The sequence below is a fragment of the Anguilla rostrata genome, chromosome 2 (genome assembly GCF_018555375.3).
Source record: "Anguilla rostrata isolate EN2019 chromosome 2, ASM1855537v3, whole genome shotgun sequence".
Taxonomy (NCBI): domain Eukaryota; kingdom Metazoa; phylum Chordata; class Actinopteri; order Anguilliformes; family Anguillidae; genus Anguilla; species Anguilla rostrata.
Window position 1 is genome coordinate 65257504 of NC_057934.1, and position 18424 is coordinate 65275927.

General features: G+C 49.1%; 1 protein-coding gene across 15 annotated transcripts in view; it reads right to left on the minus strand.

Annotated features, from left to right (window-relative positions):
* The window catches only part of LOC135248930 (nuclear factor 1 X-type), a 151910-nt gene that overhangs the window by 7544 nt on the left and 125942 nt on the right, over positions 1 to 18424 (minus strand). For 4 of the 15 annotated variants that reach the window (XM_064323998.1, XM_064323997.1, XM_064324001.1 and 1 more), the window contains 5 exons: positions 15943 to 15981; positions 12944 to 13072; positions 8824 to 8999; positions 6502 to 6649; positions 4126 to 4217 (listed from right to left, as the gene is read on the minus strand). In XM_064323998.1, the coding sequence (XP_064180068.1) occupies positions 4126 to 4217; positions 6502 to 6649; positions 8824 to 8999; positions 12944 to 13072; positions 15943 to 15981 (584 nt within the window). The remainder of the gene's footprint in view (positions 1 to 4125; positions 4218 to 6501; positions 6650 to 8823; positions 9000 to 12943; positions 13073 to 15942; positions 15982 to 18424) is intronic. The other 11 variants (XM_064324005.1, XM_064324003.1, XM_064323999.1 and 8 more) reach the window with 6 other exon arrangements.

Below are 18424 nucleotides of genomic sequence, written 5' to 3' on the forward strand. Positions count from 1 at the left end.
CGGCAGACTGCCTGTTCCAGTAGCAAAGCCCTCGCTGGCTCTCACAGCTAGTCTGTGTGGTGAGGAGTGTGGGTCATTTAAAGACCCAGTACCTTTCCACAGGCTTTAATTAATAAGTGTCTCGACGGAACACGAAGCTGAAGAGGTCATCGCTGTCAACACTTGTTACATTTGCTGGATATAGAGTTTTTTTTTGTGTGTGCTTTTCAAGCAACATTAAAGCATGTTGGGCGTAAAGCATGGCACTTTAACGAGCATGGCGTAAGGGTGTTTTCTTGGGGGCGATGTATAAGCGGAATGGTGTTGTTATCTCCAGGGATTTTCAGCGGGGAAATATTTGAAGAGGGTGGGCTGCAGTTTACATTGTGTATTAGAGTAGCTCTGTGGCCACGTTTGGGGTTTGCAAGATGACAGATTTGTTAGAAGGGGGGTGGGGGGGGGGGGGGGTGCATGCGAGTTGGCATGGCTGTGTGTCACCCCCTGAGTGTCGGATACATCTGTGGCCCGGCTGTAGTGAAAGCGAGGGAGGGAGGGAGGGGGAGGGGAGAGAGAGAGAGAGAGAGAGAGAGGGAGAGAGAGGGAGAGGAGAAGGAGAGAGAGAGAGAGAGAGAGAGAGAGAGAGGGAGAGGAGAGGAGAAGGAGAGAGAGAGAGAGAGAGAGAGAGAGAGAGAGAGAGAGAGAGAGAGGAGAGGGAGAAAAGGAGATGAGATTGAGCATGTAGGAGGAGAGAAAGATTCATTTGGGTCCATGTGTGTGGAGTGAGTTGGACTCAGGCAGTGTGGTTGATCGTAAGGGGGAGAGAGACAATGCAGTCAGACTGGGAGGGAGAAGACAATGCAGAGCTGGGGCACAACGCTCCCAAATCAACTCCACAAGTGCACAGCCTAGTAGAGGAGGGGTGCCAAATACACACACACACACACACACACACACACACACACACACACACATATACACACACACACACACACACACACACACACAGACGCACACACACACACACACACACACACACACAAGTGCACAGCCTAGTAGAGGAGAGACGCACACACACACAGACGCACACACACACACACACACACACATACACACACACACAGACCACACACACACACACACACACACACACACACACACACACACACACACACACACACACACACATACACACACACACACACACACACGCACACATATACAGACAGACACACACACACACATACAGACTCAGACATACACACACACACGTGCATGCATACAGACGCAGACAGACAGACAGACAGACATACACACACAAGCACACACACACACAGAGGGAGACAGAGAGATAGACACAGAAAGAAACAGAGAGAGACAGAGAGAGATGGGGGTCATGAGTAAAGAGAGAGGCTGAGAGGGAGAGAAGTGAAGAGAGAAAGATAGAAGAAGAATACTTGACTTCTGGAATCTCATTTAAAAAAAAGATTTGTGCAATAAAACTCTGTCAATTGTGACCTCACCAGTCAGAATTATGACTTTACAGGTCACGCAAACTTCCGGTTTGGCTTGCCCATGCCACACCAAAGAAAAAGATCAAACAGCATGTAGCTGTAATAGAACTCAAGCTAAAAAAACAATAACGTCTTGTACAGCACAGTTAACCCGACGCTTTCCACACAGTAAAACTGACCATAGAGTATTAATTTAATCTAGCTTAATCACTTCCCCCAACGCACTAAATCAAGGGCATCAAACAGTAGGGGTCACAGGCTCACCCTCTGCAGCCCTCCCCACACAGCCCTAGTCTCTGGACCTTCTATCCTCTAAAGCTAACCATCCTGCTCTGAACGCATTCAGCTAGATTTACACTGCCCATTGGGAGGTAGTGCCCATTGGATGTGGGACCTGTCATACGGGCTATGTCACACCCCCAGCAGGTGATCTCCAACAATGGTGCAAAGATTATGTGCCGGGTGCATATTTGAGACTGTATCTCCATTCAGAATATGGAATTATTTGTATTATTTTTTGCTTCTGCAAATTACAAGGGAAATTTTTAAATATTGCCACAGGATTTAAGATCCCATCCTTACCCACCCAAACCCTAACAGTGCTCCGAATCTGGGGTGTCTAAATGTGCCAGAATTTTAAGTTCACTGCACACCAGAGGTGGGCAGCTCCATTCCTGGAGGGCTCCTGTGTATGCAGATTTTCAGTTCCACCAATTACCCTTGCTTAATTAGCTAATTAGCCGTACCTGCCAAATGATCATTTAGACCAGAGTAAAAGATTTCATACAGGTAAACACATCTAGGTCTTCAGCCTACCTTATCAAGAAGTGCAACTGAAACTGGGTATGACTGGGCATTAAACTGATATTAAATAAATATTTGGCAGGAAATCCAAAAACAGATCTGCCCTTACCTACCCACCCCTGCTCTACACAAAGCTTTCCTGTCTGCTTCTCAGACAGTTAAAAGTCAAAATCATTCTGCCACTTCTGCTAGAATATGGAACAGAATGACTGATCCAGCCACTGTTGCTTTAGGCTTGCTCCTGTGGGGGTCGAGGCCAGGGTTGTCTGTGAAGCGTATTGTGACACTTGCTGTGTAATACGCTATATAAATAAAATTTCATTGGTTGATTGGAAGAGAGGAACAGAGGCGGAATAACAGGAGAAGAGAGAGCTGAAGGAGAGGAGACAAAGAGAGGACAGAGAGAAGAGAGGAGTGAATAATGAAAGAGGAGAGTAAGTGGAGAAAAGTACTGAGGCGAACAGAGAGAAGAGAGAGAGCAGAGTACGGGAGGAAGCGGTGGGGAAAATGACTGGTGCTGCACGGAAGCTTTACTGGCACAGTGTTAGCAGCAGGGGGAGGCCATGTTTGAGAGGTCAAGTATCAGGCCTACAGAAGCTTCACAGGCACAGTGTTAGCAGCAGGGGGAGGCCATGTTTGAGAGGTCAGGTAGGAGGCCTACAGAAGCTTCACAGGCACAGTGTTAGCAGCAGGGGGAGGCCATGTTTGAGAGGTCAGGTAGGAGGCCTACAGAAGCTTCACAGGCACAGTGTTAGCAGCAGGGGGAGGCCATGTTTGAGAGGTCAGTAAGGCCTACAGAAGCTTCACAGGCACAGTGTTAGCAGCAGGGGAGGCCATGTTTGAGAGGTCAGGTAGGAGGCCTACAGAAGCTTCACAGGCACAGTGTTAGCAGCAGGGGAGGCCATGTTTGAGAGGTCAGGTAGGAGGCCTACAGAAGCTTCACAGGCACAGTGTTAGAGCAGGGAGCCATGTTTAGGGTAGTATAGGCTACAAAGCTTCACATGTTACACAGGAGGCAGTTTGTAGAGGAGGCAGAGCTCGGCAGGTTACAGGAGCCATGTTGAGAGTCAGGTAGGAGGCCTACAGAAGCTTCACAGGCACAGTGTTAGCAGCAGGGGGAGGCCATGTTTGAGAGGTCAGGTAGGAGGCCTACAGAAGCTTCACAGGCACAGTGTTAGCAGCAGGGGAGGCCATGTTTGAGAGGTCAGGTAGGAGGCCTACAGAGCTCACAGGCACAGTGTTAGCAGCAGGGGAGGCCATGTTTGAGAGGTCAGGTAGGAGGCCTACAGAAGCTTCACAGGCACAGTGTTAGCAGCAGGGGGAGGCCATGTTTGAGAGGTCAGGTAGGAGGCCTACAGAAGCTTCACAGGCACAGTGTTAGCAGCAGGGGGAGGCCATGTTTGAGAGGTCAGGTAGGAGGCCTACAGAAGCTTCACAGGCACAGTGTTAGCAGCAGGGGAGGCCATGTTGAGAGGTCAGGTAGGAGGCCTACAGAAGCTTCACAGGCACAGTGTTAGCAGAGGGGAGGCCATGTTTGAGAGGTCAGTATCGAGGCCTACAGAAGCTTCACAGGCACAGTGTTAGCAGCAGGGGGAGGCCATGTTTGAGAGGTCAAGTAGAGGCCTACAGAACTTTACAGGCACAGTGTTAGCAGCAGGGGAGGCCATGTTGAGAGGTCAGGTAGGAGGCCTACAGAAGCTTCACAGGCACAGTGTTAGCAGCAGGGGGAGGCCATGTTTGAGAGGTCAGGTAGGAGGCCTACAGAAGCTTCACAGGCACAGTGTTAGCAGCAGGGGGAGGCCATGTTTGAGAGGTCAGGTAGGAGGCCTACCTGCGTCTGCTGGGGGATGTTCAGAAAGTTGTTGTCCCGTGATCCGATGCTGACAAACCTGTTGGGAGCTGTGGAGCCTGGCGAGGAGTATGCTACAGACACACACACACACACACACACACACACACACGCATGCATACCCATGCACGCACGCACACACACACACACACACGCACACACACACAGAAACACAGAAACACACACACGCACACACGCACACACACAGACATACACACACATTCGTACATACACACAAACACACAGACACAAAGCTGTCAGTCAAGCTATCCGGCACATTACCAGTGCAACTCAAGGCAAACACGCTACATTGTTGCCACTGGGATTTGCGTCACTATCAGTATCAGAATATGCCATTTCTTATTGGAAATGACTACAGTTGTATTGCCATTAGCATTCCTCACATCACCCTTATCAGCTGATTGTTATCAATGATCAATGACTGTTATCTCCAGCAGGGGGGGCAGGGACTACATGCCTAATGCAGAACTAGGGTTATGTGCACACCCCAGAGCCCAGGCCAAACTGAGAATGGGGGGGAGGGGGGGGCGGGCTATGGGGTTTACAGGTCCTACCTGTCCATGCCCCCCTCCTGGCTGCCAGAGGGTTCGAATGCAAAAGCATTACTGCTCTATCAGGGCTAGCTATGTGCGGTGTTGCACCATGGGACGGTACAGTGTGCACCGGGACGAGGGTGTCGGGAAACGACGCTCTGTGGGAGCGCGGGAGCGTGTTCACTCCGTCCCGCCGGCCCCAGGGAGAGCCAGGCGCTGCAGGAAGTGCAAACTTAGGGCAGTTGTGTTCGCTGGACTCCGATAGCAGATTTGAGAGACTGTCCGTTTGAGAGACTGTCTGTATGCATACCCTAGACTGAATGAGGGGTGAGTTGGGGGTTGGGTTGAGGGAAATGGGAAATGGTGTGTGGTGTGAGTGCGCGTGTGTGTCCGTGTGCGTCTGCGTGTGGGTGTGTGTGTGTGTGTGTACGCGTGTGTGTGTGTGCGCGTGTCTGTTTGTGTGTGTGTGTGTGTGTGCGGGCGTGTGTGTGCATGTGTGTGTCTGTGCGTGTGCGCGTGCCTGTGTGCGTGTCTGTGCGTGTGCGCGTGCCTGTGTGTGTGTCAGTGTGTGTGTGTGTGTGTGTTTGTGAAAGCAAATATATCTATGCAGGTCAGTGGCAGGGAAGGGCAGTGGCAGTAAAAGAAAATGGAAACACATTCCACTGACTATAATAATATTAATAAAATAATTTAAAGATGAAAAAAAAACCATTCGTTTGGTGAGAAGGGGGTAAAATAAAAAGCAAGCAACAGATAACGACAAAGAACAGAATATCAAAAAAAAAAAAAAGATTTAAAGAATAGCGACAAAAGACAGAAAAGGACACAAGTGCTCCATCCAGTGCCCCTCTCGTGGCGGGTGAGAGAAACGGCTGCCTTTCCCATCGCCCGACTCACCCCAACAGCGGAAACGCCCATTTACTGAACGCGCAGGCAAGCACACCCCAGCGTCTGGCTATGCTGATCGCAGCTGATCTCAGCTCATCAAATGCCTGCCCTAAATTCAATTAATCAACATGTTTAGAGATGTGATCGCGTTTCTGATGAATATTTTTCCTGTTTTTTTTGTTTTTTTGTTTTTTTTTTTGTCAGATTTGTGTGGAAGTGGCAGGGGGATTGTGGGTAAGTGGGGCATGAGGTTTTGGAGTCCACGCCAACTGCCCTAAATTTGTTCCTTTCAAAACCACAAATTAAGAATAACAAAAACAGCTAAAGAAAATAAAAAGGGGGGGGTTGGGGGGATGGGACTGTACTGCCTCTGACACAGACGCATTCCCACTTTGGACTCATTTGCCTGCTATGTTTCAATTTCAAAGAGAGTGGCAGCAGTACGCTGCTTTTCTGTGTTATTAATCAGTTTGTTTTTTTCCATGATAGGGAACAAACGAAAACAAAAAAAAATCAGAATGAATCTATGCCCCCTCGTGAGCCCAGAGATGGGGATGGGGAGGGGAGCGAGCTTGCTTCCCGAAATGCTGTCATGGGCACGGAAGTCCTTACGGAATGGCTGTCTATGGGAATGGAACCTCAGCAAGGTGCTCTGGGATATGGGGAGGGGGTGGGGGGGGGCATAAAACCTGTCCCTGTATAACTAGTAACCCCGAGAGAGCGCTGGGGTTTCTGGGAGTGAGGGTTTGGTCTGGTTCACAGTAGGTGGAGTGGTGGTGGTGTGGGGTTGGAGGGGAGGATTGAATGGCTGGATCACTAATGGGGGTTTTCCAGTTTGGTTCAGTTTCTTTTCTTTCTTTTTTGCTCTTTATTTTAGTTTTTTTTGTTGTTTTTTTTGGTCTGTGGCGTCACTTACACGGAGATGCGGGCGAGGTGAGTCCGCCGTCAGGGGGTGTGCTGCAGGGTTTAGAGTCGGGCATGGGGAGGGGCACTGGGCGGGCCACTGGGGGAGGTGGAGGCAGCAAGAAGGAGCCCGGCATTTTGCTCTGGCCGCTCCCGTTTGGCTGCGGACAACACAAACAGGGTCAGGGCGACAGTGACAACCCGCGCTCGGCAAGAGGAGGGGAGGCAGGGCCGGTCTGAGAGCGCGCGGAAAGAAAGAAAAAATAAAACAAATAATAAAAAAAGCCACGCGGATCCGATTCTCGAAAAAAAGAAAGAAAAAAAAAATATATAAAACTCAACTGAAAAAACTGCACGGAAACAATGGCGTACTTCAAACAGAGATGTGTAAAGAAAAAGAAAAAGAAAAAGAAAAACACCGGTGAACTGAGTGAATGGGGGGGATAAACGGGAAGTAAACGAGGAGTAAGGGGGCAGAGATGGTGAGAGTGGTTAGTGTGTTTCGCAGGGACAAAGGTGCGAGGGTGAGCGCACTGTTGGTGTACAAAAAAGGTTGGGGGGGGGGGAGGAGGGGGAAAAACAAAGCATGTGACTGAAATGAAACATAACTGCAAAAACCACGGACAGTGAACATAAAGCTGAACTGTGTCATTGATTGTGCGAGTTGGCGCCAACGATTACGTAAGAAGCGAGCGGAAGGCGGCCAAAACGCTAACTAAACCAGCAAACAACAAAAAAAAAACAAGGCCAAAGTCCTGATCTGAGAGGTCAGCCTCAACGGCAGGAAGGAGAATCCGATCAGATGAAAACTCTCCATCGATCTGTGAAAGTCGCACGCGTTTTCACGGGCTCTCATCCACATCTCTCTCTGACGAAGGCTGACGTGTGCAAGCTCTGAGGATTCTCAATTTTAAGAATGAGGTCTTATTTGAGTCACAGAGAGACAAGGGGAGGGGATGTGGGGGCGGGGAGGGGCATGACAGGACTGGTCTCAGTTCCGCGTTCTAACAGGTTAGGTGTGGGGACACTGTTTTGGAATTACTATCAGCACTGTGAACACAGAAACCTCGGAAGAGAACAAATACAACCGAAGCACAAAACGCAGTAGCTCTGTGAAGACGTGTCTTTGCCAGTGTACTGCGCTTCTATCTGTGAGAGCATCACATGTCATGTACCCAACACCTCAGTGGTTCTCACACCCACTTTCTCTTGCACTCTTCCCCAAGTGCTGAAGAATTCTCCCTTGAATAACATTCAGATTCTAAGAGTCCGACCACAGTACCGGGTCCCACGGAAAGCCGGTAGAGCCAACTGAAGCCTTGGCTGCAAAATGAAGTCCGTGCTTTTTGGGCCCAGTGGGTAAACAAGCTACGGTCTGCAAAAACTGGCCAACATTAATCTACAACCAAGCTTCCCACACCTGGCAGGAGTACCCATTGGGGCACTGGGTCACTGATACTCTATATATCTAAACAGGTCCTAACTTTTATCCACTGCCTTTCTCCTTCACCAGCTGCACTCCTGGTACAGCCAATGGCTGCATTAATACTAAGTGCAAATCATGTATTGTAAGCTGCAGTTACACTAAGAGTTCACCAACTATATCAGCGGAAATATGAAAGTATTTTTGGTTGTGCACATTTGTGTGTTCCGCATGGGCATGTGAGTGGTTTTGTAAGCCTGTGCGTGTGTGGGGGTGCATGTGTTTGTGTGTTGGAGTCTGCACACTGTATATTGTTTGTGTGTGTGTGTGTTTCAGTGTGTGTGTGTGTGTTTTGGTGTGTGTGCATGTGTGTGTGTGTGTGTGTGTGTGTGTGTTACGTTGCGTGAGCGTGTTATGGTGTGTGTGTGTTTGTATGTGTGTGCGTGTTTAGGTGTGTGTGTGTGTGTGTGAGCGTGTGTGTGATTTGGTGTGTGTCTGTGTTATGGTGTCTATGTGTGTGTGTTTTGGCGTGTGTGTGTGTTATGGTGTGTGTTTGTGTGTGAGCGTGTGTGTGTTTTGGCGTGTGTGTGTGTTATGGTGTGTGTGTGTGTGTGCGTGTGTTACGGTGCGTGTGTGTTATGGTGTGTGTGTGTTAAGGTGTGTGTGTGTTAAGGTGTGTGAGCGTGTGTGTGTTTTGGCGTGTGTGTGTGTGTGTGTTATGGTGTGTGTGTGTGCGTGTGTTTTGGCATGTGTGTGTGTTATGGTGTGTGTGTTTTGACGTGTGTGGGTGTGTTATGGTGTGTGTGTATGTGTGTGTGTGTGTGTGCGTGCGTGTGTGTGCGTGTTATGGTGTGTGTGTGCGTGCATGTGTGTATGCGTGCTTTGTGTGAAAACCCCTCCCCTTGCCCTTACCTGTGCGCTGGGCTGTCCCGAGCCGTCGGAGCAGACGAACTGCACAAACTCCTTCAGGGGGTCCTGTCCGGGATGGTGGTGGTAGCGGATGGTGGGGTGGGTGAAGTAGGGGCTGGACTGCTGGATGATGGACGGGGAGGGGAAGGGCAGGGCGGAGGCCGAGGCTCGGGGGCTCCCTGGGAGAGACGCACACAGTTAGCGGGGGCCCGCCCGACAGCGCGCCGCCACGCAGCACCGCCACAGCCAATGATGCAGAACCCTGTGATGTCACGGCGACCTCCGCAGCCACGAGGATGCATGACACGAGACAGCGCGACAGACGCTCACATCGCCGCGCCCCGTAAAACAGGGCCCGCGGCCTACGGGATGAACGGCGGATAACTGGCAACTTTTTTTTTTTTGCAAACATTTTCCAATTTAGGATGAAAATGGAAGTCTCACATTTCTCAAGGGCGTCTAAAGCACAGGGCGCTCGCTGTATACAAATGAGGAGAGTTATCAAGGGCTGTTAGCAACATCTGCTCTGATTTGTGCACATAAATCACCCGTCTGTATGTGTCTCTATCAGGCAACCTCTGCATGAACACACATATCTCCCTCTCTCTCTCTCTCCCCCTCTCTCTTTTCTCTCTCTCTCTCTCTCTCTCTCTCCCTCTCTCTCTCCCTCTCTCTTTTTTCTCTCTCCCTCTCTCTCTCTCTCTCCCTCTCTCTTTTTTTTCTCTCTCTCTCTCTCCCCCTCTCTCTTTTCTCTCTCTCCCTCTCACACACACACGCACGCATGCATGTTCACACACACCTGCGTGCACATGCGCACACACACAAGACACGCGTAATAACACCAGCGTGAAGTACTGAGTGTTGCATTGTGTGCCGGGTGACAATCAATCTTTGTGCGTTCATGGCTACGGTGTCTCCTCCAGAACATCAGAGCATTGCATCACAGCAAAGGAAAATAAGCACCACAATAAAGAGAAAAAAAAAAAAAGGACACAGAGACGTCAGTGACAGCTAGCTGAAATTGGAAGTGCAGAATCTTTGTCCGTGTGCTGTACGGCTGGCGCCATTCTCTGGCGCCCCAGTAATCTGGCACTCAAACGAACAAGCTGAGCTGTGAGGGCTTTCTGTGATGAGTAAAATCTGTGTGTGTGTGTGTGTTTGTCTCTACGTGTACGCACGTGCGTGTGCGCGCGCTAGGGTGTGTACGTGTACGCATGCGTGTCTGCCCGTGCACAGGTGTGTGTGCCTGAGAGTGTTTCTTCTGTGACATTATACTCCGTTGTGCGTCACAGAGAGAGCAGGGGTCTAAACCAGACCCGTCTACCACAAGTGTGCAGCATGCCCACATAATGCTGGGATTGACTGGCACATCGGATCATACTTCCTTTCTGCATACTTGTGGGGCGTAATGGATCCTGCAGCTCAGTCTGTGTGTCGGGGGCTTTCTCCCTGCTCCGCTCCTTCCCAGACAGGCAGCGTTTCAGACCCAGCACTCACCTCCCAAACACGTTCTCTCCTTCTCCCTCTCCTTCCCTTATTCCCACCTTCCTTGTCTTTCAGCCTCCCTCACTCTTTCTATCTCTCTCTTTCTTTCTCCCTCTCTCTCTTTCTCTCTGTCTCTCTCTCTCTCTCTCTCTCTCTCTCTCTCCCTCCCTCCCTCCCTCCTTAATCTCATTAGGAACTGGGCCGGGGCCAAACTCACCGGGGTGCCAGGCAGTGCCCTCCCCCTTTTGCACACACAAACCCTCTCTCATACGCACACAGACACAAACAAACACGCTCACTAATACTCTCTGCGCACACATACACAGAGACCGAATACACACATCCACAAACAAACACACTCTCTCATCTTCTCTCTCGCTCTCTAAAACGCACACACGCACACACACACACAGACGCATGAAACTATAAACCATTTTTTACACTATTTACTGCAGGTCATAAAATTCAGAGACCTGCTCTGGGGGCAGTTTGGCATGGGACTAATCTATTCCAGCCCAAAACCATGTCTGCCGGCATAAGGCATGTCATCTTGTTAAATGAATAATAACATGCCTTTGGGAATATGATACACACTCATGAGTTGAAAATCATGAGTTGAAATAAACTGAAGGCGTTTATTTTTATCATAAAACCCTCAAATCCACCCACCCCAAAGTACACCACGTACAAGTACACAATAAATAACTACATCCAAGCTTGAGTACAAGAAGGACTCATCATTACAATAGAAGAACAGTAACTTGGTGAGGACCAACTTCAAATCTACTCTACAACCCCAAGGCAAAATGTACATTACGTTTTAACTGCTGACCAGAACTTCAGTGCCCACGGACGACACTAGCATGAAATCTAAGCCAACATATGCACCAAATGAATCAAGCGAGCCAGTATCACTGATAATGTAGGCCAGGAGATCAAGCTGATCTCTATATACAGAACCTTTGTGTGCTGTAGACGCACCACACTGCAGCACAGTCTCTGTGAATGATGCCTTCCAGTTGGTCTAAAGGAGTCGCTTCAGCCAAAAAAGCAAAAATGTTGCAATTCACAGAGCAGGAGCTGGAAAGCCAGGCACGTTCACTTGATTGGTTTATGACAGATGGGACGCATATTTCCCGAGAAGCCCAGGGTTCTGTGGGAGCTCGAGTACGAGAGTCCTAAGGAGGGTGACTCCATTTTGGCTCTCAGTCCAAGATTGGGGGGGGGGGGGTTCATTCAAAAAGAATGATTGCTAGTTTGGAAAAAGTGATGGACTGTCTAACTCTGCAGACATCGCAACATAATAAAACTGTCAGGACAGCATTGCCTGCTACGTGATTGCCTGCTATGGTCTACCACATCAGTGACAGTTGGTCTTAAAGGAACAGTACGCAGGCTGTGCATGCTCGCATAGCCAGACCAGTTTTTCAGGCAACAAGGCTCTAGCTCTGTACTCATGCCACATAAACACATTGGGGGTATGTAGCTCTAAATGACATTTAATGCATCAGGAGGAACTTTTCCAACGTATTTAATGTTTTCGCAGGCACCACGGTGACACACACACACGCACACACACACACACACACACACACCGCATCCCTACACCCCTGCTCTTCCAGTCGCAGGCAAGAGGGCCAGAAATAGTTAATCCTGCACGCGTGACTGTCAAATGGCTCCAACGCAAGAATGTGCTCAGTGATAGAAGACAGACAATGGGTGGTGAATGAGAAAAGCAAGGGGGAGAAAGTAAATGAGAGAGAGAGAGAGAGAGAGATAGTGAACACTGTGAAGAGGATCTGCTGAGGCTCTATGCCACTCTGACTGCACCCTGAACACCAGTGCTGTTTACAGTGCTGAACAGGACCTCAGCCAAACGCACACAGCACCACGGGCGAAAAATCTGTCTGAACACCCCCCCATGCACTCCGCACATTATTCATTAGCTAAACGCAGGAGACAGGGCTTATCGGGCGCTGTCTGAGCCGCTAACGATCGTACGCTTTTCGCCTAGCGCAGGCCCTGCGCATGCCTGGCCGATCGCAAGTGGGATTCTACGGCTGCCAACCCAACAGTGTACACTTGACCTGATCCGGCTGTGTCCTGCTAGCAGCCTTAGCCCTAGTTAGCCGGGCAGGAGAGCCTCTGGGTGAGCGGTGAGAGCAGAGCAGCTGTGAGCTGTTCTGCCGGGTTACGGCCGCGCCCCGTTTCCCGTTCACACTACAGCAGCGCCAGTGGGAGAGCTAGGAGTAACTGGGAGGACTGGAGAAGGAGGAGGAGGAGGAGGAGGAGGAGGATCTCACAACGCAGGGGAACTAACGCTCAAACTAGGCCGACTAATTTCGAGCAAACAAAGGATTTGGGGGGGGGGGGGGGTGAAAACACTGGGTGGGATCTGGTGTGGGTTTTAGCTCCAGCCTTTTATTTCCTCTCTCAGTTTGGAATCCGAAAGGTGTGAGGGGGGTGGGTGAGGTTGGGGGGGTAGTGGGTTTTTAATCCGATTATTTCGGACACACCCAGGAGCCCTGCGTTTTTTTTTTCGTTTTTTTTTGTTTTTTTTTTTTTTTGTCCCCTCTGCGCCCCCACCCCCCTCCTCCCCACCCCCCCCCACACCTGTCCCCTCCGCGTCGGGTCTCACCTGGTCTCACGCCCGCCAGCACTGGCAGCGGGTGGTGGGTGAACGCCATGCGGGGCGATCTGGTCTGGGCCGACAGGGCGCTGAAATCGAACTTTCCCGGCTTCTTAAGAGAACCAGGCGAGGACAGTCCTGGCAAAAATGGATCAACAAATGGCAGAACAAAGATGTGGGTTTAATTCACAAGATTTCGATTGGCTGATTTTTTTTTCAAAAAAATGCACTTATTAGATTTTTTAAAAAATTGAATTGATTTGATTATGATTTTGTGATTAAAAAAAAAAAAATCAATGGATTCCTTCATTCCTTCATGATTTTTCTCGCCTATATCTTTCTCTGCTTCTCTCTTTCTCTTGTCTTGATCTGGGTTTCTCAACTCCGGTCCAACGGATGGTATTTGAATGTAATCCAATCAGCATCTCATCATGTTTGTTTTTTTGGCTTTGGCTGTACAGTCCAGGAGGATCTTTTGCACCAAATCTCCAGTATCATTTGACTGCTGAATAAAGACGGAAGGGTTCGGACTGGAGGATTCTGAATGTGAAAACAACCACCGGGGCGGCCGTGGAGTTGAGAAACCTTGTCATGGTCCACCTCCTCCACCTTCTGCATCTTCATTCTTTCTTCCCTTCTGTCTTTAATTGTCCTTCTCCTCGCCATCCCCTCCCACGCAACCTCCCTCTCACATCACAGGTAGGACACAGCTGAAGGACTGTCGGGTTATGTCTGGTGGTCTGATTGCCTGTTGTGCGCAGTCCTCCTCCCCCCCCAGGTCCACACAAAAGTTCTGCTGAAAGCCACAGACTAATGGCAAACGCAAACGGACCAGGCTGCATGAGGCCAGCGGGGCGGTTAAGCATCTCCAGCCTCAACGATGGCGTACAACACTCCTGACGCTGACGGCCATCAGCAAAGCAGCTCACAAAGAGCTCAGGTTGCCTTTCGCGAGATCCCGCGGTTACAACGATGCCCAGCTCCATCTCCGATCTTGTCTCCTTCCTAATCTTTTTTAAATAGATGGAATAGCAGTATTGTAGGCCCAACTACCAAACCCAAGAGAAGGGGGACAGAGAGAGAGAGAGAGAGATAAACAGAAAGAAAGAGAAAAAAACGGAAACTAAAAGCACTCCATAGATTCTCAGATTAAGCCAACGACTTCAGGTGCTTCAACTGGGCCAGTTCTGTAGGGACTTGACCTGACCGAATACACTCAAACCCTACACTGCACCATGAGAAGAATCCTCCTCCTCCAACATCAACAGTGAGCCACTCATCACATTAAGGCAATGCAGAAAGGACATTACCATCGCACACACTTCATAAAGAAGCTAATTAAAGACCATATCCTCTTGACAGATGGCTTTATAGCCTCTTTGTATCGGTCGGTCCCTCGGTCCCTCCCTCTCTCACAAGATGACATACAAATCAGCTTTACTGAGATGAAGACTTCTGACTTGTATTGCCAGAATACCTACCTATCTATCTATCTATCTATCTATCTATCTATCTATCTATTTGTCATCCATCCATCCATCCATCCATACATCTATCTATCTAAGACACAAAGGCATGTCTGTGTAAAGTGGAGATTTACACCATCCCTTGTCCCAATCTGGGCCTCGCGGCCCACAGTCTGGTCGCGGCGGCGCTCCATTCAGAAATAGCGGATACAGTATGGACACACCAGCTGTTCCGCCGGCGCTCCGAGCAGACGGTCTGCCGCCAAGGAGCGGGGACGGGAGAGAGGAGAGCGGGAATCATGTGGGAGAGGTGAGAAGAAGCGCGGGAGTGTGAGAGCGAAGGAATAATCTGCTCATTTATAACACCATATCAAAAAAGTGTCTCCCCCCTGTTCTATAAATGCTGAGTTGAGGTTAGCTTTCTCCGACGGTGCGCGCCTGCCATATTCTTGAGAGGATCACACCTTTCAAGATTAAGGGACAGGGTTTCATCATTCTTTTTTGAAAAAAAGCGGCGAGATGAGAGGAAATAGGAATTCGAAAAAAAAAAGCACTGCATGAAATCAGCGCGGAACAAAAAACACCCCCACGCAGACACAGAGGGCCGACACAGGAAGGCTCGGGTAGTCTAAAATAAACGCTCCGCACGTAACGTTTCGCCTAACGTGAAATCCTTGAGGAGAACAGTTGTTGATTTCTAATTGCGCGTCGCCGGGTTCAGTGTTTTTTGGAGACGGTAGGCTGAGTGTCGCAGCGGCAGCATTAAATCCCATTTGTCTGCAGAAAGAGAGGCTGTGCACGGTTGCGGCCGGGCGTGTGTGAGGATCCGTCAATATAGAAAGCGCGTGGGCGCGTGCGAACGTACCGTTTAAAAAGAGTTAAATCTCCCGCAAGTGGGAGTGGATATGAGAAAACGCTATTTTATTTAAATGAACCTTTTAAAAGAGCACCTGAGGCTTAATGCGCATACGTATAATGCACTGTAAAAAAAAAAAAAAAAGAGAGAAAACTAATAAAAAAATCATTTTAGCACTTTGGAAAACCTTAAAAGGCATTTCACCCCAATCATCCTCTTAGCGCTATCTGTAGGCACAAATGCTAAGACGGGGTCACAAATGAGAGAGAGAAAAGCAGCAGAATTTGAATGCTGTGGTGGGCAGATTGAACTGCAAAAGCCCCACTGATTCCAGAACTACAGAGACGGCCAACAGCAGCAGCTGTGGAAGCAGCCAAGCCAGCTCTTCCTCCCAAATCAGACTGTCCCCACGTCCCTCATTGGTCAGAGAATGAACACTCACAGAGTACACAAGCAGTCACAGGCACACACACACACACACACAGACACACATTTAAGCACACATACGCATTCAAATGAACACACACAAACAAATGTACATCAAGGGACACCGACAGAAAAAAAATGCTATTGTTTGCCTACGGTGTGTGTGTGTGTGTGTGTGTGTGTGCGTGCGCATGTGTGTACATACATGCCTCTGTGTGTGTGTGTGTGTGTATGTGTGTGTGTGCACGCGTATGCTTTACCCCTGGTGCTCCAGCCTGTATCTGATACACTGTGGAGCTCTGGGGAGAGGGTGAAAGAGAACAAATTAAGGATGTACAGTAATAAAAGGAGGTAAAAAAAGGAGGACATGGGTGAGGGGACAGGAGGTAACGTGAGGATGAGCGTCTGCTGCTCAGGGAGAAGGGAGGGGAGGAGGAAGCCGGAAAACAAAGTTACTACTTGAGTCACACGGACATCTTTTATGAAAGGGTGGACTCTGAAATAAACACATTTCAAAGTACGAAATGAGTGTGGAGAATAAATCTGACAGACAGATGTATTATACATTAAAATAATATATCGAACATGGGCCTCAATGCTCAGGAGCATTCTGAGTGCATCCATATGCTGAGAGAGGCCTGCGTGTTTTAAAGCTGACAGCACTCACTCAGCACGTCCAGTGTGTGTGTATGTGTGTGTCTTTGCAATGAGAACATGCTTTCTCTATGTGTTTTCCAGTGCAACACCTGGCTGACTAGCAGCCAAGAAAATACTCCCATGAATCTCTAGTCTCGCTACACTAACAGGCAGGCCACCACATGAGCATCCGGCAATCACAAGACTACATCCATCTACGCACACACACACACACGCACACACGCATGAATACACCCATAAATAAAGGCACAAAAATACTGTACATAAAAAACCACACACACACACACGCACACACACAAAATATCAGTAGTTAGTAGCCAGCTGCAGGAAACGTTAAATTTTAACCTTTTTTTGACTTTTTTTGAAATCTGATACACACATCTGAATTATTTAGGGCGAAGACATGTTTACTTTTGCACTTTTAAGTAAATATTTTCCAGCAGCTGGCTGTTAAAACTACAGATCAGTGAAATCTCTGGGGGTCCGGCATACTCTCAGAGACAGAAACCACACAGGTACTGAATCCTTCACACCCTCAAGCTCCAAGCACCAAGCAGCCCCGCCCCCAGATCCCATGTTTCTTAATCATTTTCAAATCATTTGGAAAAAACTGTGGCTCTTTGATTCTGCCCCCCCAGCCCCCACCCGCACATATCCGTCCCCCCCAGCCCCCCCCTCCCAGCAGAACAGATGTCTTCTGTAACCCAGCAGCTCCCAGTTCTACAGACACACGGAGACACCATCTGGGACTGAAGCGAAGCTCTCCTCACCAGGCATGTGAGCGTGTGTGTGAGCGTACGCATGTGTGCGCGCGTGTGTGTGTTTTGCAGCCAGGAATGAGAGGCACGGACAGACGGTGCACCTGAGTTCTTTTTTTTTTGTCTTGTTTGTTTATGCGCGCGCCCCTACGTCGGCCTCCTTTGATTCGGGCAGGGATCCTCCGCAGAGCTTCGGCTGCGACTGGCGGGAACCCTCACATCACAGTCGCGTTCCCGCTCCTCTGCCATTTCACACGCTAGCTAAACTGGGTCACACTTTCCTCCCCCTGCTCCCCGAGGAATCCGGTGCCTTCGGTTCAGAAGGAACCGAGCCCGCGTTCTCAAATGCCAGGCGAGCGCCTCCCGAAAAACCTTCTACGTTTTTCTTCTACGGAACTAACCGAAGCGCGGCGAATTAGAAACACATCGCTCCACATCGTGCCACGTTACACTTGCGCTTTGTTAGTAATTACGAGGGAACTCTAAACACTACAAAGTTATCCTTATGAAAAAAATATTTGTTGATGGATTTTAATGATTCATATTAACTGTCTAAATAACTTGGGGGAGCGGCGGGGGGGGGGGTATGGGGGGGGAGGGGGGTTCAACAGTCCAGAAGGCCTGGATTTCTGTGGGGGATTCAACATTTTCTTTCAATTAGCAAGCGATTAGACCTGAGGACAACAGCCAGAGATTAACACTTCTTATCTAAATTACTTTTTCAAATTAGGGTACGGAGCAGCACCTGATCCACCTGGAGGGGGGTGTTCCCTGCCCTCCAGGGAGACATTCTGCCAGAATTACATGGCTAATGTCGGTCTACAGTATGTGCTCAAGTTATTACATACATTAACGTGAACGCATAGCACCCTCACGTGAATATGCACACACATATAGTATCTACACTACGCTCAGAACCAGCCTCATTTACTGGCGAGGGCTGGGACATAGACACCCACGTCCGAACGAAGTGGAAAGGAAGGACATCTTTCATGCTCGGCATTAATGTGCTCAAGCCCTCTGAGATGTGACAACACCGATCTGGAATAAGACGGACGCTCACACCATCAGCCACAGCCATCTCTACAAACTGCCTCTTCTAAATTAAATGCTAAATCAAATTTAAATTAAAAGTGTTAAAATGGTGAACATTTTAGCTGTTTGTAAAGATGGCTATGGCTTGTGGCACGAACCTTCTTCTCATAATCCACAACCAGCTGTACAAGCCGCCTTTTCTAAATTTTGCTAAAATAGTGAACGTGGCATTATGTGTTACGGACTGTGTTGTAATTCAGTGCAACCGAGGCATCTGTCAGTACTGTAAAAT